Below are 23945 nucleotides of genomic sequence, written 5' to 3'. Positions count from 1 at the left end.
GCCGGAGCTCGTGGAAACATGTGCTCCGCACTAGTCCTCCGGAATAAGCATGTCTCAGTCGCACACCAACTGCGAGTGAAGAGCCAGCGAAGGGCAGAGGCAACGAGGAGCAGCCAACGCAGAACCGAGATGAGCAGAGAAGAAGGTGGTGAAGAGGGCGAGCGGCTCCGCGATCCACCTTTTATAAGCCCCAGGCGAAGGGTGGGGTGAAGACTTGCTGTGACCCGAATCCCGCTTCTCTATTGGGCCAAAGTGGCCATAGCCATGCCCTTCCAGGCTCCTGGGGCCGGAAGCGGTCTCATTTGCACATTCAGCATGACATGCCCCGGAGCTCCGTACCAAAGTCCCTGATCGCTCTTCCCCTCGCAACCCCTCCTCGCTGCCCGTCTTTCCCTTTTCTGTAGACTGGACGAGGGTCTTATCAATCCCGCGTGCTCACCCGGGACATTCCAGGCGAGATGCGGTTGTTGCTATTAACATCCGTTGCTCGTCTCCGCATCACGCTGTTCGAGTACAGCGTTAGTTATGCAGCACGCTTCTGTTTGTGGAGAATTGTATCGATACAGAGGTACGATGAGGTGTGGGAATATTTTCCCCGTGTGCAGGAAGTGGTGAGTTTTCGGTGAGCGAGGAGTGAGCAAGGTGAGATGCCGTTGGAAATTGGCGTGCAGATTTGAATGAAATAATGGCGTGCCATGTGTATGCTGTATAGTGTGTAGTGTTTATAGTGGAGGAAGTTTGTTGGTTCCAAGCCGTGGGAGGCATCATCGTGTGCTTATGACTCATCGCATATTGCATGGCGTGTGTGCTGTATAGTGTGAAGTGTTTATCGTGGAAGAAGTTTGTTGGTTCCAAGCCATGGGAGGCATCGTAGTGTGCTTATTACTCATCGCATATTGCATGGCGTGTGTGCTTGCTTGCTTGACTTGTACCATGGCTAAAATGAAAGGGTTGGAATAGAAATCAGAATACAACATAGATATATAGTTCATAACCCATATCCCTGTGTCGTAAGAGGCGACCAGGGTTGCGTCAGGAAGGGCATCCGGCATAAAACCTATGCCAAATCAGTATGCGGATCATAATGGATGATCTGCTGTGGCGACCCCTAATGGGAGCAGCCGAAAGACGAACAACAACATATAGTTCATAACCCTAGCTATTAGACCCACACAACCACTTCGTCCTGTTAACCCACAAGACATGAGGGGAAGGTCTGACTGCATGAAGACGAACAAAATAACTGCTTGGGGATCACTGAATGTTGAGTGCCATTGCCTTAGAGGCATGCGGTTTTGCAGAACCGCAAATATATATATATATATATATATATATATATATATATATATATATATATATATATATATATATATATATATATATATATATATATATATATGCCTGGTGTTGGCGCAGTGGTTAGGGTAGCGGCTTGGGATCCAAAAGGTCCTGAGTTCAAGCCCCGTTGGGCCACTGAATTAATACACCAGGGGGTTGACTCAGCCTGTCATCCTTCCGAGATCGGCGAAATGAGTACCAGTATACTGGGCCAGTGTATACCCCGGTTAAAATAGATGTACCATATCCGTGTTGTAAGAGGCGACCAGGGTTGCGTTAGGAAGGGCATCCGGCGTAAAACATGTGCCAAATCACGATGCGGATCATACGGATGATCTGCTGTGGCGACCCCTAACGGGAGCAGCCGAAAGAAGAAGAAGAAGAAGAACACATATATATATATATATATATATATATATATATATATATATATATATATATATATATATATATATATATATATATAATATATATATATAATTTATTTTTATTGCATGGTCTCAAAAAGTTGTGGATGGATTTGGACGAAACTTGATGGATGAGTTGGTTAGGTGACAAGAACGAGCCAATTTGATTTTGTTTAAGGTCCGGATGCAGATCCTGTTCATCAGTGGGATACAAAACGCAAACTGTTCGGCCTGGCAGAGGTATGTGCTCTACCGAATTCCGTTCTGGTGACCTCAACATCTTCAAAGAGCTTATTGTTCTTTGCAAGTATGTGCACGATCTCAAATGAAGCAATCGTAGCTGCTTTCGACTAACTGACATGTTTCTTAAAATAAAAAAAAAATCGATTGTTGGGAGATCGGGCCTGACTTCTAATCTCTAATTTTTATCTTCCTCGAGTTACTTTTTGGAGGGTACCAACTTGCACTCCTCTTGGTTTGTGCTAAAATCACATTCTGTGTTGCATCTCTTTGCCACATTTGCATGTCCATGACAAATTAAGCACACACACTTTCACGTTGGAGTTTGTAAAGGAACTCTTCTTCCCACTCTTCTCTAACGTTGTCGGTAAACGTTCTCAACTTATTTTGTGGATGTCCTTTCTCAAGTTCCGACATTAAATAAAATAAAACAAATCTCTCCATCGGTAAAAAAGATCTTTGTGTTGGCCTCGCACGGGAATCACTTTACCATGGGGGAGATCAGAACACCTCATGTGATGTTTCCACTTCAATCCAGTTGTTATGCTGAATTGCATAAATTGCTTGCCATTCAAACTGCTGTTTGGTGGGGAGGATGCAAGGGCTCACAAGGGATTATGGCGAATGGTTTTCCTTTTCTGTTTATTTATTTTTATTTTTTGTCGTTTTTATCTTCCTCGGGTTTTTTTTTAAATTCTCTTTATTTTATTTTTTTAACACCGGAAAAAACATACGGTCGAATGTATACTTTCGCTTTTGAATGAGCATGAGGTTCTACTGTATTTTCAAGAGTGGTCCTGGGCAACATTTGAGAGTATGGTGGGTAACGTGTTGCCAGTGAGCCATGGATTGGGGAACCCTTGCCAAGAGGTGCACACACTCGCCTCTGAGCAATTTTGCCTATGTTCAAATCCAGACCCAGCTGTAAACTGCCATCCTGGTGTTTCACAGACAAGACGAGGCACCGGTGAGTGTGCTTGCTGTCCCTCAGACTGACATTAATCTGGGAGTTCCGTATGCGAGCAATAGTTGTACTTTAAAGATCCTATGGTGTCCTTTGCGAAGATTCGGCGAGTTATCACGATCAGCATCCCCAGCAACTTCCAAAATCATCCCGCCTTCAGTCGCGTGTCTTGCGACAGAGTGACGATCTGTGCTGGATTGGCTTTAGCCTTGAAATGTTTAACTTGTGAACACCCCAAAGCTCTTTCAAGAGTATGGGCCTCCATGTTATCATTATTATTATTATTATTATTATTATTATTATTATTATTGTTATCCTCACACTTTTTGAAGAAAGTGGGGTGGGGGGGGGATATTTTAATCCGCTCCGTCTGTCACGTTATCACCTAAATGGTTTGGCATAAATTCACGAAACTTGGTAGTTATGAACACATGGCACAAGGTGCAAGAGCAGTATCATTTTTGAGGCCTCAACTGCTTCCTGGTGTGGGTTCAAAAGTTAAAATACAAAAAAGTACAATACAAGCACTTTTTTTTTCTTCTTTTTTTAATGAAACCTTGTATGTGTAATCAACATTGGGGGGGAACATGAAATATGTAACAATTATTTTTGAATTTGACGTCTGGTTCAGGAGATAGTGCAATAACCTCTTGAGTTGTCTCGTCTGGGTTTGGCGGATTAAGACCTTAAGTCTTAAGCTTTCCAACTGAGGATGCAAGCTATCGCCGGCACCTTGAACAAATTGCAGATTCCTGCCTGGACTACTGCTGGACTGAAATGGCAAACCACCAAATGTATTCCTTGTCATGAGAGTGCTTCAGCAGATGTTGCCCCCTTTGCCTTGGATCGGGGTGTGGAACATGACTGATTATGATGATGCACACATAAATTGAACATTTATTTTGCAGTACTCACTTATTACCTCTTCCAACGAACGTGAACAGAGGTTATGTTTTCACCCATGTCTGTTTGTCTGTCTGTCTGTGAGCAGGATATTTCATAAAGTTATGATGGATTCGGACGAAACAGGTTGGGTGTGACGAATTGATTAGATTTTGGTTCATGTCCAGATGCACATCCTGTTTATCATTGGGATACAAAACATAAACTGTTCAGCCTGGCAGAGGTATGTGCTCTACAAAGTGCCGTTCTAGTCCTTTGTACCTAGTGTTTGGTTGGCTAACCCCCTGTCCTCACAGTGCCAATGATATATTTGCCGGTGTCCTCTTCCTTCTCTTCACTCTCTGGTTTTGTTTGTGTTGTCTGTTCTGCTGTGTAGGAACGGCATAGGTGTGGAAGGAGCAACTCACAAGCAAGTTGTGGAGCTAATACGAGGCGGTGAGTGCGGTGAGCTTTCTCTCACCTTGCTGTCTGTACCACCCCCACTGGCTGCTCGTCTCGACCCGCCCGACGACCCACCGGTGATCCAGCCATCCTCATATCAGTCTGTGGTCTCGACACCGCACCCTCCCTCTGATTGTACAACCTTTGGAGTTTCTGTGTCTCTCGCATCGCACCGACATGTCACGAGGGGAGGAGAAAGGTTTGTGGTGAGTTTTGGGCTCATATTTTTCTCATTTTCTTCTCTGATTTGCTCGCAATTCTTCAGTTGCAGGGTTTGTTGTTTTTTTTTATTTTCTAAAGCTTTCTAACTGCAGTTCATGTCGGCTCCACCAACAGTCTGTGAACTCCTTGTCATTGCTTTGCACGCTCATTAAATGTCGTGAATTGGTTTGTTTTTTTTTTCAGGAGTTTTGTGTGTGTGTGGAGGGACGGATCGTATGTTCTCGGCGATACCGTGAGTTTTCATCCCTCCACCGTTCTTTGAAGGAGGCTTACCCATTGCTGTCACTGCCTCGTTTACCTCCGAAATGGCCATTCCCCCTTTCGGAGCGGCAGCTCGTGACTCGACGGCGAGGACTCGAGGAGTTTATGCAGAAAGGTTTGGACCTGTGTCATCCCCCCCGAACCCACCTATGTCACGTAGGCAAATCGCGCGACTGATTTTCTGGTGCAAAGTGTATAAGTAAGAGTGAATTCAGGCAGGGAAATGGAAATGTTTTTTGTTATTTCATAATCGACTCGCCCTTTGCACTTTCAGCTAATCGTTATGCTCGATCCATTTACTCGCTCTTATCTTGTCTGTATGCTTTTGTTATTTTGACCACGAGGATTACAAAGCTGTTTATCAGATTGTAGTCTGCTTGCCTATGGCGTTATCCTTCTGACACACAAGATGACTTGTCGGGTGCACAGTTTTTGGTTGAGGCTCTGTGATGTTGCCCCAGTGCAAGCAGTTGAGCAAGCAGTGGTGCCCGACACGTGGGCATGCTTATGTCGGGGTAAATGTCTGGCGTCGCGAAATGAAGTCCTTGTCGAGTTTACCACTCCAAATGCACAGGAAGCACTTTACCTCTGCTTTCGTAATCACTTTACCAAAATTTATCGCCTTGTCGATTGTTTTTATTTTTGCAAAAGTGCACTTCTGTACGAAAGGAAACGATCCTGGAAGCTGTGCCATTTAAACTATTGGGAATCATGATTTTCCATCTTTGTCTTGATGACTAATAAATAATGTTAAATGCTTATATAAAGATTTGGAACTCTGCACATTCGCCGCGTGTAATATCGTGCATGTTCTTCAGAATGGTTGAAATTTAATAATGGAGAAAAAGGACTTGGGTTGGGGGAGGGGGTGAGTGTGGGATACCCAATCAACGTGCTAATGTGTTCCCTTGCTATGCCTAAAGTATAGCAAGAAACATGACATCCATGAATGAAAAAGGAAACACAGAGCAACTTGTTTTAACTGCCATTGAAGAACACATGCCGTCAGTCAGTGTTTGTTGGTGCAGAGTTTTGAAGTTGAGCCTTTTGTAGCAGACAATAATTTGCTCAGTGATGGACACGCATGATGACCAACATGCTAATTGTCTGTTTGGCAAAAAAAATAATTGTTTGTTTGTTCTACCTTCTGAAGTTTTTGTGCTGTTTCCCATAGGGATTGTGCTCGTACTGTATGCAGAAGTGTGGGGTGAGAGGGGTTTATCTCTCCCAGTTTGATGGAAGCAAGTGGGGCCATTATAATGGGTATGTGTGTGTGTTTTGTGTGTGTTTTTTCTCTCTCTCCGCAGCTTGCTTGGTCCGTGAGGTGGGAGAGAGCAGAGTAATGCAAGATTTTCTCTTTCATGCTGAAGAGGGAGGAGAGGTGAGATTTATTTATCCTGTTGAGTTGAAATTAATGAGGTTTTAGTTTGTGTGTCATGAAAGTGTATGAATATGCTAATATGCTTTAGCTTTGGTTCATGTCCGAGGGAGATGAAAAAATTAAGCCACTGAAGGTGGACGGAGGTTGTGTTTTCATGTCTGATTGTCTGTGAGCGGGATATCTCAAAACGTAATGTACTGGTCTGGACGAAACTTGGTGGACAGGTTAGGGGTGTTACAAGGATGAAGTGATGAGCCTTTCGTGAAGATCCGTTTCCGGATCAAGATTATTGATTTTTAAAGTGCTTCTTCACCATTGAGAGAGATGTAAAAAGTCGTGGCCAAAAATATTGTCACCCTTGCACTTTTTTAAAAATAACTCACAATTTTCTCCAAAAATAAGTTTTTAAATTGACAAAAGTATTTTGTCTCCACAATTCTTTATTTCATTGTTAATATTACAGAACCTTTGTTTTTGATTCAGAACTTAATATATCCTTTTAAATCAGAAAATAATAATAAATGGCTTTGACAAAATTATTGATACCCTCGACTTCATATTTCGTATCACAGCCTTTGGACAAAATAACTGCAGTCAAGCACTTCCTATCGCCGTGAATGAGCTTCTTACAAATCTTTACTGGCAGTTTGGCACACTCTTCTTGTGTAAATTGCTGCAGTTCTCTCTCAACTGCTGTTTTCAGATCTTCCCGCAGGTGTTCAATGGATTTAGATCTGGACTTATTGCTGGTCGCTTCAGAACAGTCCAGTGTTTTATCTTGAGCCATTCCTGGGTGCTGTTTGAAGTGTGTTTGAGGTCATTGTCCTGCTGCAAGATGCATGACCGTCGACAGAGACCCAGCTTTCTGACACTGGGTTGAACATTACGCTCCATAATGCCTTGGTAATCTCCTGATTTCATGATGTCGTGCACACATTCAAGGGACCCAGTGCCAGAGGCAGCACAGCAACCCCAAAACATCACTGAACCTCTTCCATGTTTGACTGCAGGGAAGGTGTTCTTTTCTTTGAAGGCTTAATTTTGTTTTCTGCAAACACAGAGATGATGTACTTCATCAAAAAGCTCTAATTTGGTCTCATCTGTCCACAGGACATTCCCCCAGAAGGATTTTGGCTTGTTCAGGTGTGTTTTGGCAAACTCAAGTCGGGCTTTCTTTTGTCTCTCTCAGCAGTGGGTCCTCCTGGGTCTCTGACCATAGAACCCCCTTCCATTGAGTTGGCGACGGATGGTGCGAGTTGAAACTGTCGTACCTTGTGTCTGAAGGTGAGCTTGAATCTGTTTGGCAGTTGATTGAGGTGCTTTTTCCACCATTCGAACAATCCTCCGCTGCAATCTTCGATCAAGTTTTCTTTTGCGGCTACATCCAGGGAGGTTGGCTACAGTGCCATGGGCCTTAAACTTCCTGATAACATTGTGTACGGTGGACACAGGAACATCAAGATCTCTGGAGATTGACTTGCAGCCTTGAGATTGTCCATGCTTGGTTACAATCTTGTGTCTGACCTCATCAGACAATTATCTGGTTTCTTTCTTTTCTCCGTACTCATTGTGGTACACAGTGACACGAAACAGCAGAATGTCTCCTTTTCTCGACTCAAACTGGTTGAATGAGTGATTTTTATTTTGCAGGCACCTGCAACTCACCACAGGTGAGTTCATTTCCAAAGTAAAGGAGACTCACCTGCTTGAAATGTAATTATTTCTACCAACTTCGACAAGGTGCCAATAATATTGCCCAAGACATTTTATGATGTCTGTGTGTGGAATAAGCTAAGATTTAGTTTCTTTTTTTCAGCTTTTTTTGTTTTGTTCCACTGCAAACCAATGCAATACATATGTGGAGACCAAAATATTTTTTATTTCAACAATTTTCTGGAAGAAATGGTGCATTATTTGAAAAAAGTGCAAGGGTGCCAATATTTTTGGCCACGGCTCTATTTATAGCAAGATATTTCAAAAATTGCGGTCAGTTTATGACACAACTTGGTGAATGGTGTGGGTACGTGACAACGAGAGCTGATTATATTTTAGTTTCGGTCCAGATGCAGATCCAGGCCTCTCAGTGAAATACAAAACGTAAACTGTTAGTCTCCTTGGACATGTTTCAGGCCGTTGGCTATGAAGATGCGTCGATTTTCCTACTTCCGGTCTAAAAACTTGGAAATCTCGACACAAATATTTTGAAGCGAATGATCCAAAAAACTTTTTGACAAAATGAATGACGTGTGTGTGTGTGTGTGTGTGTGTGTGTGTGTGTGTGTGTGTGTGTGTGTGTGTGTGTGTGTGTGTGTGTGTGTGTGTGTGTGTGTGTGTGTGTGTGTGTGTGTGTGTGTGTGTGTGTGTGTGTGTGTGTCTTTTAAAGAAGAAGAGGGCACTTTCAGCCAAAAGTAAAAAATCTCGATCGACTTCGCTAATTTGAGTAAAAAACCGAGAGCAGACCCGGTCTCAGGCAACCCTTTCACCGGCTTCGTAGCCGGCTTCATCAGGCACAATAGACCCCAAGCCTCCACCCGTGTCTGGTTTTTATTTTGATACGACCGCTCATTTCCGATCCACGTGCTGGTGCTCAGGATCAAATGGAGGAGTGCTTTTCGGTTTTTATTTTTTGCAAATGCAAAAACAAACGTCAAATCACATAATTGAAAGGGTGCTCTGCTCTTTTATTGTTTTTACTTGCATGTGATCTGGTGGTGTTTGCGCGTGGATGAATACCTGTGTGCGCTTGTTGTTTTTGTATTTCTGGGGAACGAGCACGGCTGGTTTCGTGTCTGGGTTGGGCATGATGAGGTGTTGGTTGTGCGAGTGTTGAGGTTCTCGTTGGGTGTTGTACACATGTGGATGTGGTGTTTGGGATTGAGTGGTGTTTGTTGCTCACCTTATCCAGCTGTTTGCACCATCCAGTTTTCGCCATTTACATCAGAGGTGTGTATTGTGTGGGTATGTCCACAGTCTCCCCAATTTGGCCACCCTCCTGGCTCTTCACGTGCCATGATTCCAAAATAAACCTGTGTCGTTTGTTAGATGTAGTGTCTCAGACACGGGTCCCATAAAAGTTAAATTTATGGCCAGATTGCAGGCAATCACATGCTATGGCTGACTGGGTCACCTTTGCAAGCCTACTTGCTCTTGTCGGCAACACCAATCCATGCGCTGCAAAAAAAGAGCAATTGGGCTTGGAAAAGTGACCCTGTCAGCCAAAGCACGGAGGGAGAGGAGAGGACTGAGGGAGAGGCTTGGTAGAGGAGAGGACAGAGGGAGAGACGTGTAGAGGAGAGGACGGAGGGAGAGACGTGTAGAGGAGAGGACGGAGGGAGAAACGGGTAGAGGAGAGGACGGAGGGAGAGACGGGTAGAGGAGAGGACGGGGGGGGCGGTGGGAGAGGAGAGGACAGTACAGAGGGAGAGGAGAGGAAGCAAAAAAGGTGGAAATGGCAAGGAAAGGCAGGGGGAGGGGGGGAGAGCGATGCCTCGCCAAATGTTGTCATACACTGCAGGAAGGAGAGGTGCAAGGAGGGGATGTGAGAGGGAGAGAGAGACAGACAGACAGACAGACTTTGACTTTCGTATACCTTTATTTATACAAGCTTAGAAAAAAGTGACACATAAACATGCAAAACAAGACATAATATAAAGGTCAAGTTCACAGCTAAAATAAAATTATAAGATCATTGTGGTCTACTTTACACAAAGCATTCCTGTGACACCATTTCTGCTTAAAAAGTTCAAGATTATTAATATTTTGGTGAAAAAAAAATTCTGCACGTAATCTGGCCATGGCAAGGGCCTTAAAAACAGTTAAAACATTGTAATCAGCATCGGGGTTTGCAAGAAGTTTAGCTTTCCTTGTTTTATAGATTGCTAATTTCCCTTCTGCTATTGTAAAATTGGCAAGAGCAGATTCAACATGACTTTTGGAATTTAACGGTAATCCAAAAATAAAAGTACGTAAAGAAAATACAATTTTCATATGACAGCACAATTGTGATAAAAAAGTAAAAAGTGGGGTCAGTCTTGCACAGTCAACAGAGGCATGATATAAATCTTCAGAGGCCATACAAAAGGGGCACGAAACAATTTTAAACATTAAAATGATTTAATAAAACATTCGTAGGTAAAATCCTTTGTTCAATTCTCAAAGAGATATCACCAGTCCATTTTACAATCGGTGGGACATACATGGCAGCCCATTGTGGGCACAGGGGGGACCCTGGAGGCAACATCTCTTTCCATCGGGATCCAAAACTATCTTTGCATACATTAGGATGCCGTATGGTGACACAAAGGTCGTTCAGGCACTTTTTAGCAACACTAGGAAGTGGAGAGGAAGACAAGATCACAGTTTCTGTTGATGCCAGTGATGTTATACACAACTGCGGAAAGAAGGGGTAATGGATTGCAGGGACAGCGTTGGTGGTATCAAAATGGAGTCCCAACCTTCTAGAGCAGCGTTTCTCAACCTTTTTACCCTTGTGGAACCCTTGAAATAGTTTTCATGTCTCAGGAAACCCCTGCATAAAAATTATTATATACCATTATTAATATCTAGCTTCTTCATATTTACAGCGCATGCGCTGTATACAATTGCACCGACTTTGAAATGTCCCCGGTGTCTACCACGTCTCCGGTGTCCCCTGTCCCCCCCCCCTACATGCCTCAAGACAGCCAATGACGGCCGTCCGGTAGATGCAGTGCGTAACCGAGACGGAAATAGCGAGAATTGACGGAAATACCCGAGTATTTCAATGGAAATTTGTGAAACTAATGTGTTATATTTGTGAAAACCATTTTAATTTATTGCTTGACTGGGAAAAATCAAGAAATGCGCCCCTCTCATGTACGAACGAACAAAAGACGTCATTTCCGCCCACCATCGCATTTCGCGCCGAAAGACGTCATTTCCGCCCACCATCGCATTGCGCGCCGAAAGACGTCATTTCCGCCCACCATCGCATTTCGCGCTGAAAACGTCATTTCTGCCCACCATCGCATTTCGCGCCGAAAGACGTCATTTCCGCCCACCATTGCATTTCGCGCCAAAAGACGTCATTTCCGCCCACCATCGCATTTCGTGCCAATCGCTGAATGCTGAAAGCTAAGTTCTTCTTATGCTATCATTCTTTTGTGGCCTCCTGCCATGCTGTATCGAACGATTTCATTCCTTCTGTTATATATAAAGGTGCTTATCACAATAATAACAAAATTTTTAAAATTTCAAATATTAAGTACGCTTTTTAATTGTTTTTCAACTGAAAAAGCATAACTTGCATATTTTAACATTTGTGTACTCATTTGCTTCACCACATGCGCTGTATTGAAGGATTTCACTTGTTTTATCGCAGTTCACGTGGTAAATATAATATTTTTTTCGGATACCTGGTTTAAGGAAAAAATGACCCCCTTTTTGTCAAATTTATTGGCAATGAAAAAAAACCATACTGCTCGTTTTATGAGACCTCACACCGAGGTTTTAATTCACAAAAAAAAAAAACAACACACCTCATGTAACTTGATCAACAAAACTTAAACAAATAAAGCCGAAGCAATAAAGGTAAACAGAAGAACTAACCTTGAGAGAGAGAGAGAGAGAGAGAGAGAGAGAGACTTCACGCTAGGAGATAGATGGACACCGTGCATGCGTCCCGTACTTGAGTCAGTCACTCAATGATACACGAATCCGTCGCATACAGGACGTCCACTAACCAGTGAGGGTGGTTTCACACTGGCGCCATATACACATCGTTAAATACATTCCCTATGGTTGTTATAATTGTAAATAATATAAGAGGTTGAAGCCTCTATTATAATAACGAAGGAGTTTCCAACAATATGCCGAACGTGTATAGTAAAATTACGAATATTAAATCAAACAAAAACTACTCAAAATACATTAGCCTATTTATTACTGTTTCTCGCGGAACCCCGAGTGACCTCTTGCAGAACCCTAGCGTTCCGGGGAACCCCGGTTGAGAAACACTGTTCTGGAGGTACGCAGAACCTCCTGGACGAGCTGGAAAACAGTTCTAAAAGAGTGCATTCCAACGGTAGTTGCAATATGCCCGACTGAGTGCATGTTTGGTTCTCGTTCCGCAAATCTCGTATGAGACGTATACCTAAGTTTATGAAGCATTGTATGTAAGCTCGTGATCGAGGAATGTTTAGAAAAAGTGCATTGTAGAAGATAGGCTCGTTGAGAAAGTTGTTGATGTTGTAGTGAGCCATATCTTGGTGCACTACAAGAGGCTGCCAGGCTTGCAACAGGTCTTGGTAAAACAAAGGCAATGGAGAGAGGTCCACATGTTGCAAGTCCATGAGAAAAGGTTCCTGATTGAAGTCGAGCATGCCAGCCATTTTCAGCAAATGGGTAGCGGTGGGGCACCATGGCAGTGATGCAGAAAAAAGAAAGCGGTGGACATTAGCGACTCGAAAGGCCATCAATCGGCTGAGAATGTCAACAAGACCATGACCACCATCTGCCAATGGAAGGTAAAGGACTTCTTGCTTGACCCAATGTTTGCCACCCCAGAAAAAAAATCAAGCAGATGTTTCTGGATTGTCAGCAGCAGTGCTTCAGGAGGGTGCAGGGCAATCATTTTGTGCCACAAGGAAGCCAACAGGTTATTGATCACGAGGGCACGACCTCTGTACAACAAGCTAAGTAATTAATATTCCTCTCCACTTCCCCAGTCTATTATCAATTTTGCTAACTGTATTTAACCAGTTCTGAGCCATAAAAGCTGGGGTGCCAATGTACACACCTAGATAGCGGATGCCTTCCTTCTCCCACTGCAAGTTTCTGAGAAGATGAGGCAAACCTACAGCTGGGGTATGGCCAATCCATAAAGCTTTACATTTGCTCCAATTTATTGTGGTTGTGAAAGCCAAAGAGAACTTTTCCAGGTCATTTAATAACATGGTGACATCATCACTATTACGCACCATGACACACATCATCAGCATATGCTGAGATAACAATTGGCCTTTCATTTGACATCACAGGAAAGCCTGGTAGACTAGCACGAAGGCGAATTAGGAGGGGTTCAATACAGAGGGAGTAGAGAATGCCCGATAACAGACACCCTTGATGGACTCCTCTTCCAACCATCAATGGTGCACACAGGCTATTATTAACTTTAATGATGCTAAAAACATGATTATACAACAATGAGACATGAGATATAAAAGTTGCCCCAAAACCAAACTGTTTTAAGGTGTAAAATACATATTCATGGTTAATAGAATCGAAAGCTTTCTCTTGGTCAAGTAAAAACAAGCCAGCATTCTGCTTTTTAAGAGCACAGACATCCCACAAGTCCCGAATTAAAAAAAATATTATCATGAATAGACCGGTTTGGAATACAAATCCATTGATCAAAATGAATTAAAAAGCTAAGAAAAGGCTTTACACGATTTACAAGGGCCTTGGAAAAGATTTTGTAATCCGCACAAAGCAGATAAATAGGCCTCCAATTCTGTAAGGTCTGGAGATCTCCTTTCTTCGGGATAAGGCACACGACTGCACGGCGACGACTTAAAGGTAACAAACCATCTTGTAAACTAAACTTAAAAACATCTAAAAGTTTTGGTCCAAGCAAATCCCAAAATGTTTAAAATTCAACAGGTAAACCATCAAAGCCAGGTGCTTTATGATCATGAAGGTCATTAAGAGCTATTAAAAGTTCATCTGCAGTAAAATCTTGTTCAAAAGAGTGTTGTTGCGATTCTTCCTGTTGTGGTAGATTTTGGGTAAAATCAGACATTGCTCATTCATTACTTTTATTTGTGGTAAAAGCATTCTTGTAAAAATCCTGAATAAAACACTTCAACTGAGCATTGTCTTCGATAATTTGTCCATCACTTGAATGTAAGCGTAACAGTGAACGATTAGACTTTGTAGTTTTTTCAAAGTTAAAAAGTCTTTACAGCAAGTTTCTGAAGTCGACAGACCTTTCACTCTAAGTCGGGTTTGCACTCCGAGAGCATCTTCTCCAATTAAACAATTCAATAGGGCTTGTTTCTCATAAAGCCGTCGGCATTGTACGTCCTTATCAATATTAATCGTGCTATCTTGTAAAAAGAGGATTTCTTTCTTTAAAATACTTATCCTAGCTTGCTTTACATTCGTGAAGTTATTCCTATATTGCTGACAGAAGATTTGGATTTGTGCTTTTATATAATCCCACCATTGACAAAGATTTGTAAAATCGTTCCGTGATTCTACAATTTGAAGCCAATTTTTTTTTAAAGATTATTTTAAAACAGGAATCATTTAAATGAGAGTTGTTAAAAGACCAATGAGAAGTATTCTTCTGAGGACTTGGAAAAGAAAGACTCATTTTATTTAAAAAATGATCAGAAAAGCCAGAGGGGGTGATGTCAGTAAAACTTACACGGTTTAAAAAAGAGAGACTAATGTAAAATTTATCAAGCCTTGCAAGTGACATGTTGTTTAACAAGCAACGACACCAAGTAAATTGTTGGACGTTCCTATGCTGTAGTCGCCAAACATCACCAAGATCATGTTGTAACAAGAGAGTGGACAAAGGCCTCACACGAGCTGTGTGAGGTTCAGGGCTGTTCCGATCTCTGACTGGATCTAATGTACAATTAAAATCACCACTAAACACAATAGGGTATCAGGGGTGAGATGATTAAGAAAAGTGAAGGAATCAGTGAAGAAAGCTGTCCTGACTGTACTATCACTTGGGGCATAAACATTGACAATTAAAATCTGCTGGCGGTTATATATAAAATCAATTCCAGCTAAATATCCAGGAACAATTTCTTTAAGAACAAGAGAGGAGATGGGAAGACGTGCAGAGTTGGAGCTATGGGAATGATGATGAAGAACCTCACAGAGGTATATATACCATCTCTGGGAATTTTACGACAAACGAACTACATTTGGAAGCTGCTTGGGCTCAGTGATGATCCTGAAGAGAGCCCTCGGCACAAAACTTTGAGAACAGAAAACTTCACAGCTTGGTCCATGAATCGTGACCCCTTACTGAAATTAAGGTGGATACTTTGAGTCTACCCTGGGAGGACTCCATTCCACATTCTGAAACCCACATATGTAGATACCAATAAAAGACACACACGCACACACACACACACGGAGGTGGACACACCGTTAGACCCCAAAGCGTGAGGTGGCCAAGGAAGCGCCTGTTAAAGGATATAATTAATTAAGGCTGTTAATTATCTTCAAAAGGGGTGTTTTAATTGGCCCAAACACCCAATTTTCACTCATGAACTTCCTCGGAGATTTCTTAGTATGCATGCAAAGTTTCAGGCCGTGAGGTTTCATGGTATTGGAGTTATGGAGGAGATGCGCACAGTGACACACTGGCATGCGCACTACCTTTTATTAGCATAGATATGTAGTGCTGAAGAAAGTCCACACCCCCTTTCAAGATTTTCACCTTTTGTTGCCTTTTAGCCTGGGAGAGGGGTGAGGTCTGGCCAGATCAGATTTGTGACTTGCAACAGGTATCATGTAAACCTGTCCTAAACTGTTTCATGGTCGGGTTGTCGGCGACTAAGCCATCTCCCCCACCAGGTTTGTTGGTGAAGAGGGTGTGTGATTATGGACACCCAGCAGGACTAAAAACAAAACCTGTCAAAGGGCGGAGGAGCTCCTTGTGAGCCAACGGCCATCCATATCCAGTGCCCACCTGTCTGTAGACGTCCTCCGGCAGTTGGGTTACTTTTTTTTTTTAGATTGGTGGCAGTATTTGCACTCTGGCCATTGCAAAACCCTTCACTCTGCAAAATGCAAGAATACAAAGAAAATTGAAAACCCACTCCATGGTGCGTTTGTGACCAAAAAAAGCTCACCAGATGATGGGATTGTGGATGAGATTAAGGATTCGTCACTCCTTAGGTGTCATTTCCCTGGTCTCTGTTTATGCTCCGACTGAGGTGAGCGATCTCACCGTGAAGGACGCATTCTATGGCACGCTGGAATCTGTAGTTGATCAGTGCCGCAGGCGAGATACTTTTCCAGTCTTGGGGGATTTCAATGCATCGACTGGAACTGATAGGGATGGTTATGAGACGTGTTGGTGCCCATTGGTCTGGAACTGTGAACTAGAAAAGCACGAAGTTCCGTGACTTTGCAAGAAGTCATGGACTTCGGGTGGCTGGTTCATGTTTTCAGTACCCACATGCTCATCACTGGACTTGGTATTCCAACGCTGGTAGTGTGGCAAAGGAGATTGACCATGTGCTCATTCATGGACGCTGGAATATGATCCAGAACTGCAGGGTCTACCAAAGTGCTCAGTTCCTCAATACCGACCACAGGCTTGTTGTAGCAACTCTGAAGTTGCAGCTTAAATCCAGGAGAATGGTTCCATCCCAGCCTTGGCTGGATGTTGGCAAGCTCAAGGATGAGAGGGTAGCTGAGGAGTTTGTGAACAGGCTGAGTGGAGATTTGGGGGGTCTGGGTGCTTTGGGGAATCCTGAAGAGTTGTGGAGTGCCTTCAAGACCACCATCCTTGATTTTTCCGGTGCATGTCTTGGAACTCACTGAAGGGTAAAGAAGAATTTTGTCTCTCAAGGTACACTGGATACCATTAACCAGAGTAGCAGGGCTAGGCTCAATGGCAGAGCTGAGCTATTCAGGGAGTTGAGGCATAAAACTGTCCGTGCGCCGAGGGTGGACAAGGAGGCTTACGTGCGAGGAATCTGCGACTGGGGTGTGAGGAATCTCTACTGCAGTTAGAGCGGAGTTTGGTGGGTTCTTGACAGAGGAGTCCGAAGTGAAGGCCCATTGGGCGGGTTGCTTTGAGTGGCTGTACCATGCTGATCCACCAGCTGTTGAGTTGGACGTCAGGGGTGTTATTATCCCCAGATCAGTCAGGCTTTACACCAAATAGGTTAACGATTGATTGTATCCTTGCTCTTTAGGTATACCGTACATATTTGTTTATTTATATATATTTTTGTTTGTTTATTTATTTGGCATAAATATAAATTTTCAATAAAATAATTTATATATATATATATACACACACACACACACACACACACACACACACACACACACACACACACACACACACACACACACACACACACACACACACACACACACATATATATAAATATGTCTAAATATAAATAAATCCATACATATATAAAATATATATTTTAATATTTATTTTTATATTCATATGTGTATAGATTTATTTATACAGTATTTACACGTGTGTGTGTATTTCTATTTATTTGCATATTTATTGCTATTTATTTATATGTATGTATGTATATATATATATATATATATATATATATATATATATATATATATATATATATATATATATATATATATATATATATTTTGTTTTCTTTTTTAATATATTTTTATTTATGTATACATCTTTATTTATTTGTCTATTTTGTATATTTACATATATATTTATGTATTATATTGTTTTTTTTTACGTATATATTCTTTTATATTGTTGTGAGCCGGGGGTCGGTGGCGAGAACGACCACGAGGTGGGGAAAGCTTGCGTCGTCTCCCACCAAACTCCCCGGAATTGTAGGCCGTCGCTCGGATAACTCCGCGAGCCAGTGGGCCGTTAAACCGACCGTGGTCGCCAATATTTCAACCGCGTTGCGTAGGGTCTATTTGTCTATAACCAATTTACCTAATTAACTACGCGATTTCGACTACCGGAGAAACCACGCCCTCGGCACGTCTTGCTCGAACCGGGTCACTCTACCGACTGTGTTAGAGTTCCAACTACCGACTACCAACTCTAGTTCGGGTGCAGCCGAGCGGAAACTGCCAAAGCCGTGCCCGCTGGAATGAACGGATTATCGGGGATTAAACCCCACCTAAACTCAGATCCAAACCATGCTGGGCCGATTCAAGAAGGGACGGAAACGAACAGAACATTTCTAACAAGTTTTATTTACAGTAAATCTAGACACAAAGCAAGACTTAACGTGAATATGCAAGAAGTATTTACAATGATCCAAAAACACTAATTCAGTTCGACTTAAAGATGGGCCTAATTCAGTTCGACTTAAAGATGGGCCTAATTCAGTTCGACTTAAAGATGGGCCCACACGCACACAAATGAAAAGAAACCCAGAGTTCTTTATTGGACCCTCTCAGCTGAGGAGAGAGAGAGACAAGCTGTGGGTCAGAGTTCGGTTGGGTACCTGGCCGTCGGAGAAAGGGGGTACTCCGTGCTGCGGCACCTGACAATGGTCGCTGGTTTGGTCCCCAGTCGCACGTGTGGGACTCGAGGTTCATGGCGTAGCTCGGGTGGTGAGTAGCAGGGTCCACGGAGGGGAGGTCGGGGTCGCTCTTTCCTTGTAGAAGGCCAGCAGAGACACGTTCGCCGCCTCGACGACCTTCGTAACAGCAAAAAACCCTTTCGTGACAGCAAAAACTCTCCAAAAAGACCCACCAAAAACTCTCCAAAACCCCAAAAAGACTCTCCAAGACCCCCAAAAGACCCCTGCCTCAGAGAGTGCTCGGGAATTTATGGACCTCCCTCAGCGGGGAGGGGCCTTGGTGAACACACCTCGCTGTCCACCTTTGATTGGCAGGGTCCCACGGCATACCTTTCCAGGGCACGGTTTCGGCCTTGTTTGGAGAAAGCCGACGCAACCCTCCGCGCGTGTTCCAGAAAGGTCGTGGTGGTGAAACTGCCTCGAACATCCTCGTGAATCTGTCTCGGGCAAAGGTGCGCTGTGGCCCGCTAACCGAGGGCTGCAAGTCCGATGATACCGTGGATCGTAATGGGCCAAGGGGTCATGCATTTAGGATGGTTGTTAGATGGCTTGTTGGAGGGTTCGTTGAATGTAAAGATTTAACAACCAAACTAAAAAGAAATCGCAACGCACGCCTTTGATTCTCCCACGAGACAAAAGGAAGGGGATCTGACAACACACATACTTAACGACATAACTGACTTTTGGGACATCTGTATGTTGAATGCAAATGGTTTCCAGATCCGTAACAATATATTTTTATTTCTATATATATTTATATTTGTGTATATATATATATATATTTATATATTTGTATTTATTTATCTGTTTGATTGTTTACATATATATACATGCACACACACACACACCCAGAGATGGATACTTTGAAACCTGGGAGGGTTCCATTCCACCTTCTTAAACCTGCAAATGGAGATGACACAGACGACTGAAAAACCCTGCTCCTGCTGCGTGGGGGATGGGCTGATGATGAGAGAGAAGAGTGAATTAGCCTAAAGTGAATGAACATGGGTTTTCAAAGCCGTACAACTGACTGATTTTGTAATGACAATAGAGTATATGAAGTTCAATACAGTGGAAACGATTTTTCCAACTTAAATATTTTTTTGACTTGTTTGAAATTGTGCTGACGGTCTCTACAAGTGGTGTGTATGGTCTTCTGTAATGGTGTGAATGTCTACTACCTTCTTGCATTTGGAATTACCGGATGTAAATTTGCAGGTTTTTTATTGCTCGGAGCCACCTCTACAACATTTGTACAACCTCCCTTTTGGTGTTCTTCATGGTGTAATGATGACAAAGTCATCCCTCTATTGCTGTGTTAGCTTAGGACCAAGTTTAGCAAATTCCATGAGCTAGTATTCCACAAATTGCTGTGATGTGCCACCTCTCGGGGGTATTTGCCGTTGTCATGTGGTGGTGTAAATGTTGCTGTTCGTCCATTACGGTATGTTGGAATCTTGCTGCTTCCTTTTGACCTGTGCTCACAGTGCCGAGTGGAATGAGAGCGACGTGGAAGAGGTGCTCGCGGCTGGCTAGACTCACGACACCTCACACTCCTGGGACCTCCACTGGAACTGGCGGTTTCCAACTACTGGCACTTGCTCTTTACAAAGCCCTCGTTTGAAGACGCTTACTGATTTCGACAGATTGCAAATGGACCGGGCCACCTGTGCTTGGGGGCCCCAATGTGCGTGCCGCTTGCCTTTCGCCGTCATGCGTGAGCACTTTCTCTCTGGCGCTATACTGTGCGTAGGAGCCATTATGGTGTCAATGGTGGGGGGGAGGGGGGGCCGTTCTCAACGTATGTCCTCTGCGGTATGAGTAGCTCTCCTGTTCAAAGCTGTTGAACTCTCGGTTGGCCAGCTCTGATAGGGGACCGACAAATGTATTTTCCTCTTAGTTATCCACAAGTACAAAACAAAGAGTTTGTGTGCGTGTGCGCAACTTGAACTGTATTGTTTAAAGGACGATTCTGCCTTGCGTATGCATCATGTTTCGCTCAATGTCGGTCATATATAAATATATATATATATTTATCGTGAGAGTACAAATGGCAGTCGACGATGTGTGTAAATGTGTGCAGCGTTTCACCACGTAGAAGTGAAGCTGCCTTTAACGCTGCAATTATTCTTCCACTGTATCATGCTGAACGCTTCCATCAGCAAAACTAAAACTTTATATCTGTTCTCGAGAAAAGGAAGTACACGAAGAGGAATTGTGCATTTCCCCATCCATAGCTGTTTGCGTGACAGTGATGGCACTAATTATGATTATTATTTTTTATTAAAAGAGGTTGCATGGTCTGTTAGGAGGAACTGGCACAACACCGACCTACGTCCATCAGAGGTTCAAACGCTAACGATTTTGCAGCAGGGAGCACGTGCTAACCCGGAAGTGCCAATTTTGATTACTAGGTGTTTGATTTGTGACACAGGTCACATGCTTTGATCCACTTTGACAAGGCGTTTGGGGTATCGGGTTTTTAATCATTGGTTCTTCGGCACAACGTGGTTCAGATTTGTGTCTGTCGCACTGAGTACCAGGGTTGAACGTACAATGGACACGGTTTTGTGTTGTTCTCATCCTTCAGTTTCGTCCAGTTACGAACAGCTTCTGAAATCATGTTGTCACAGCGTGAGTTTTTTTTTGTTTTTGGGGTAGTCACGTGTGTTGAATTTTCTTACTGAAGGGGTAGTTGCTTATCAATATGCTAATGACGTCACAGCCGTAGTTTATATATGAATAACAATCAACTCTGTCCTTTATTTTGTGTCCACCATGATGCTTGATCCCACGAACATTGCAGAGCGATTCATTTACAAAGTGCATTACTTCCATTTGTAACCTCTGTCCACATGTGTTATTTTCATCGATGAATTCTCTCACCCTCTGCCTCAGTGCCAAAGTGTGGAAGTGAAACTGTTTTGATGATCCACTTTTTACAGTTTTAATCCTACATTTTTAGGGCATTGTGGGTCCATAAAGCTGAACTTAAGCCATTTTCATACCAAAACGGTTCAGATTTTCATATGACCAAGTGTTTTGTGAACGTGTATGTACAAACGATGCCGTTTTCTGTCCATTAGCTGGGGTTCATGTTTTCCAGGGTGATATATATATATATATATATATATATATATATATATATATATATATATATATATATATATATATATATATATATATATATATATATATATATATATATATATACAATATTATTTTGGGGCCTGTCTATTTGGCTGTAAATAGGCTGACCTTTACAAAAGAAGATGCTATATCGCTTAATTATTTTTCCTTAAATGCTAACTATTGCACTTTGAAAGATGTCCTGAAGAAATAATTTTGTAATATGCACGAATGTCTACATGCTTGGTTATCCGTAGTTTAACTGACATGTTGATATGAGGATTGTGCAAATAGTCAAAATCATGGTTAGGCATTCGTCGGCCTCGAGTTTTTTTTTATTTTTGTTTGAATATTTTTTTTGTTGTTTGTTTTTTTTTCATCAGGGCACACTTAACCATAATTTCGATCAATTTGTATGAGCAAACAAGCTGGGTAATCTTCACCGGCTTACTATTGCAGATATGTGGATATGGTCCATTAAAACACGATCCAAATGTGTGTATGTGCTGATTCCTTGTACGTAATTGTTGTTTTGTTCTCAAATTGGGGTGAAACATTCCCACCGCTCAGCAAAATCCTCTCTGGTCAACTTTGATTCACAATTCACGAAACTCTGATGTCGAGTCCTATATACATAGGTAATGATGCCTCGGTGTTTGGGACATTCCAAAGCCTTTAACCTGGATCGGAAGTTGCCATTTTGTAAGTTGGCATCCGGTGCATCGGCTTGCACTCCATTGGCTGAGATTGTTCTGGATCACAAGTGGATTTTTATTTCTTGCTTCTCAGTAAAGATCAAGAGGAGGAGGAAAATTGTCACCGTTAACCTGGAGTGGTATTTAACAGAGCTAGCCAAATATTTTGGTTCGAGTTAACCTCATCTTCATGCATTGAATAATAGTGCATTGCAACCTACTTTTTGAAGCATTTCATCTATCTCTTTCTCTTTCTCTTTCTTTCTCTTTTTTTTTTTTTTCTCTTTCTCTTTTTTTTTCTCTCTCTTTTTCTCTCGCTCTCTCTCTCTCTCTTTATTATATACAGCACTGTACCTTTAAATGTGATGACACCAGTGACTTCATGTGTGGAGCAATAGCACTTCCCATTTTATTGGTGTGAGGGAAACTGAGTGCCATCCTTTCATTTTGCAAGCAGCACAAGGCTGCTGTTTATATCATTTGCTGGGGGCATGGCTGTGCCACTGATACAGTGCCCCACTGACTCTTCGTTTGCACAGTTGTGGCGAAAAATATTGACACCCTTGCACTTTTTTTCAAATAATGCACCATTTCTTCCTATCCAGGAAATTGTTGAAATAAAAAAAATCTTTCCACGAAAATAAAATTAAATAAAAAAAAAAACACTTCAAAAAGCACCCAGGAATGGTTCAAGAGAAAACGCTGGACTGTTCTGAAGTGGCCAGCAATGAGTCCAGATCTAAATCCCATTGAACACCTGTGGGGAGATCTGAAAACAGCAGTTGGGAGAAGACACCCTTCAAATTAGGGATAACTCGAGCAGTTTGTACAAGAAGAGTGGGACAAACTGCGAGTAGAGAGGAGTAGGAAGCTCATTCATGGCATAGGAAGTGCTTGACTGCAGTTATTTTGTCCAAAGGCTGTGATATCAAATATTAAGTCAAGGGTGTCAATAATTTTATCAATGCCATTTATTTTTATTTTCTGATTTAAAAGGATATATTAAGTGCTGAATCAAAAACAAAGGTTCTGTAATATTAACAGGGAAATAAAGAATTGTGGAGACAAAATACTTTTGTCAAATTCAACTTGTTTCTCAAGAAAATTGTGAGGTGTTTGGAAAAAAAGTGTAAGGGTGACAATATTTTTGGCCCCGGCAGTGTGCAGCACAAGACTGCGGGGTTGCATCATCGTCTGAGGGGGCGGCTGTGTTACTGATGTGGTACCCTGTGATGGTACGGGCAGGAGTTTATAATTTGTTCATGGTGCCGACAAGAACTTGCCTACTCTTTGCTGAGGACACCATGTGATCTTTAACATCCACCAACTAATGCCGGCAGACTGATTCCCATTTAACGTCCATCCTATGGGTGGCACACACAATGATGTGTGACCCTGCCTGTGAAACACCGGAATGACAGTTTGTAGCCAAGCAGTCCTCCATGGCCACCCATAGATTGGACGTCCTTCGTCACACGTAGTCCTTCCTTTAAAATCTGAACCTCTCATAACCTACAAGGCATTTGTCCTTAGCTCAGCGGAATACAGGACTGCTGTCTTTTGGCCAGTGTCCCCATTTATTCTCTCTCGTCCACATGCTGTTGAATCCAAACCTCTCGACATCATCGGCATTTCCACAAAGAGGCTAAAGTACAAGGACTGCTGCTCTCCCATCACAGACTAGTT

General features: G+C 42.6%; 1 protein-coding gene across 1 annotated transcript in view; it reads left to right on the top strand.

The window, feature by feature from the left end:
• The window catches only part of LOC147023958 (sorting nexin-27-like), a 29413-nt gene extending 7351 nt beyond the window's left edge, over positions 1-22062 (top strand). Inside the window, exons 3-6 of the mRNA XM_085890031.1 lie at positions 4229-4499; positions 4699-4891; positions 6084-6157; positions 19923-22062. Coding sequence (XP_085746157.1) covers positions 4229-4499; positions 4699-4891; positions 6084-6157; positions 19923-19937 — 553 coding nt within the window. The 3' untranslated portion in view covers positions 19938-22062. The remainder of the gene's footprint in view (positions 1-4228; positions 4500-4698; positions 4892-6083; positions 6158-19922) is intronic.
• The last annotated feature ends 1883 nt before the right edge of the window (positions 22063-23945 follow it).

Source organism: Eptatretus burgeri, chromosome 7, assembly GCF_056783735.1.
Source record: "Eptatretus burgeri isolate ZD-2024b chromosome 7, Ebu_testis_v1, whole genome shotgun sequence".
NCBI classification, from domain to species: domain Eukaryota; kingdom Metazoa; phylum Chordata; class Myxini; order Myxiniformes; family Myxinidae; genus Eptatretus; species Eptatretus burgeri.
Note: the sequence above shows the minus strand (reverse complement) of the source record. Positions and strands in the feature narration are given on the sequence as shown.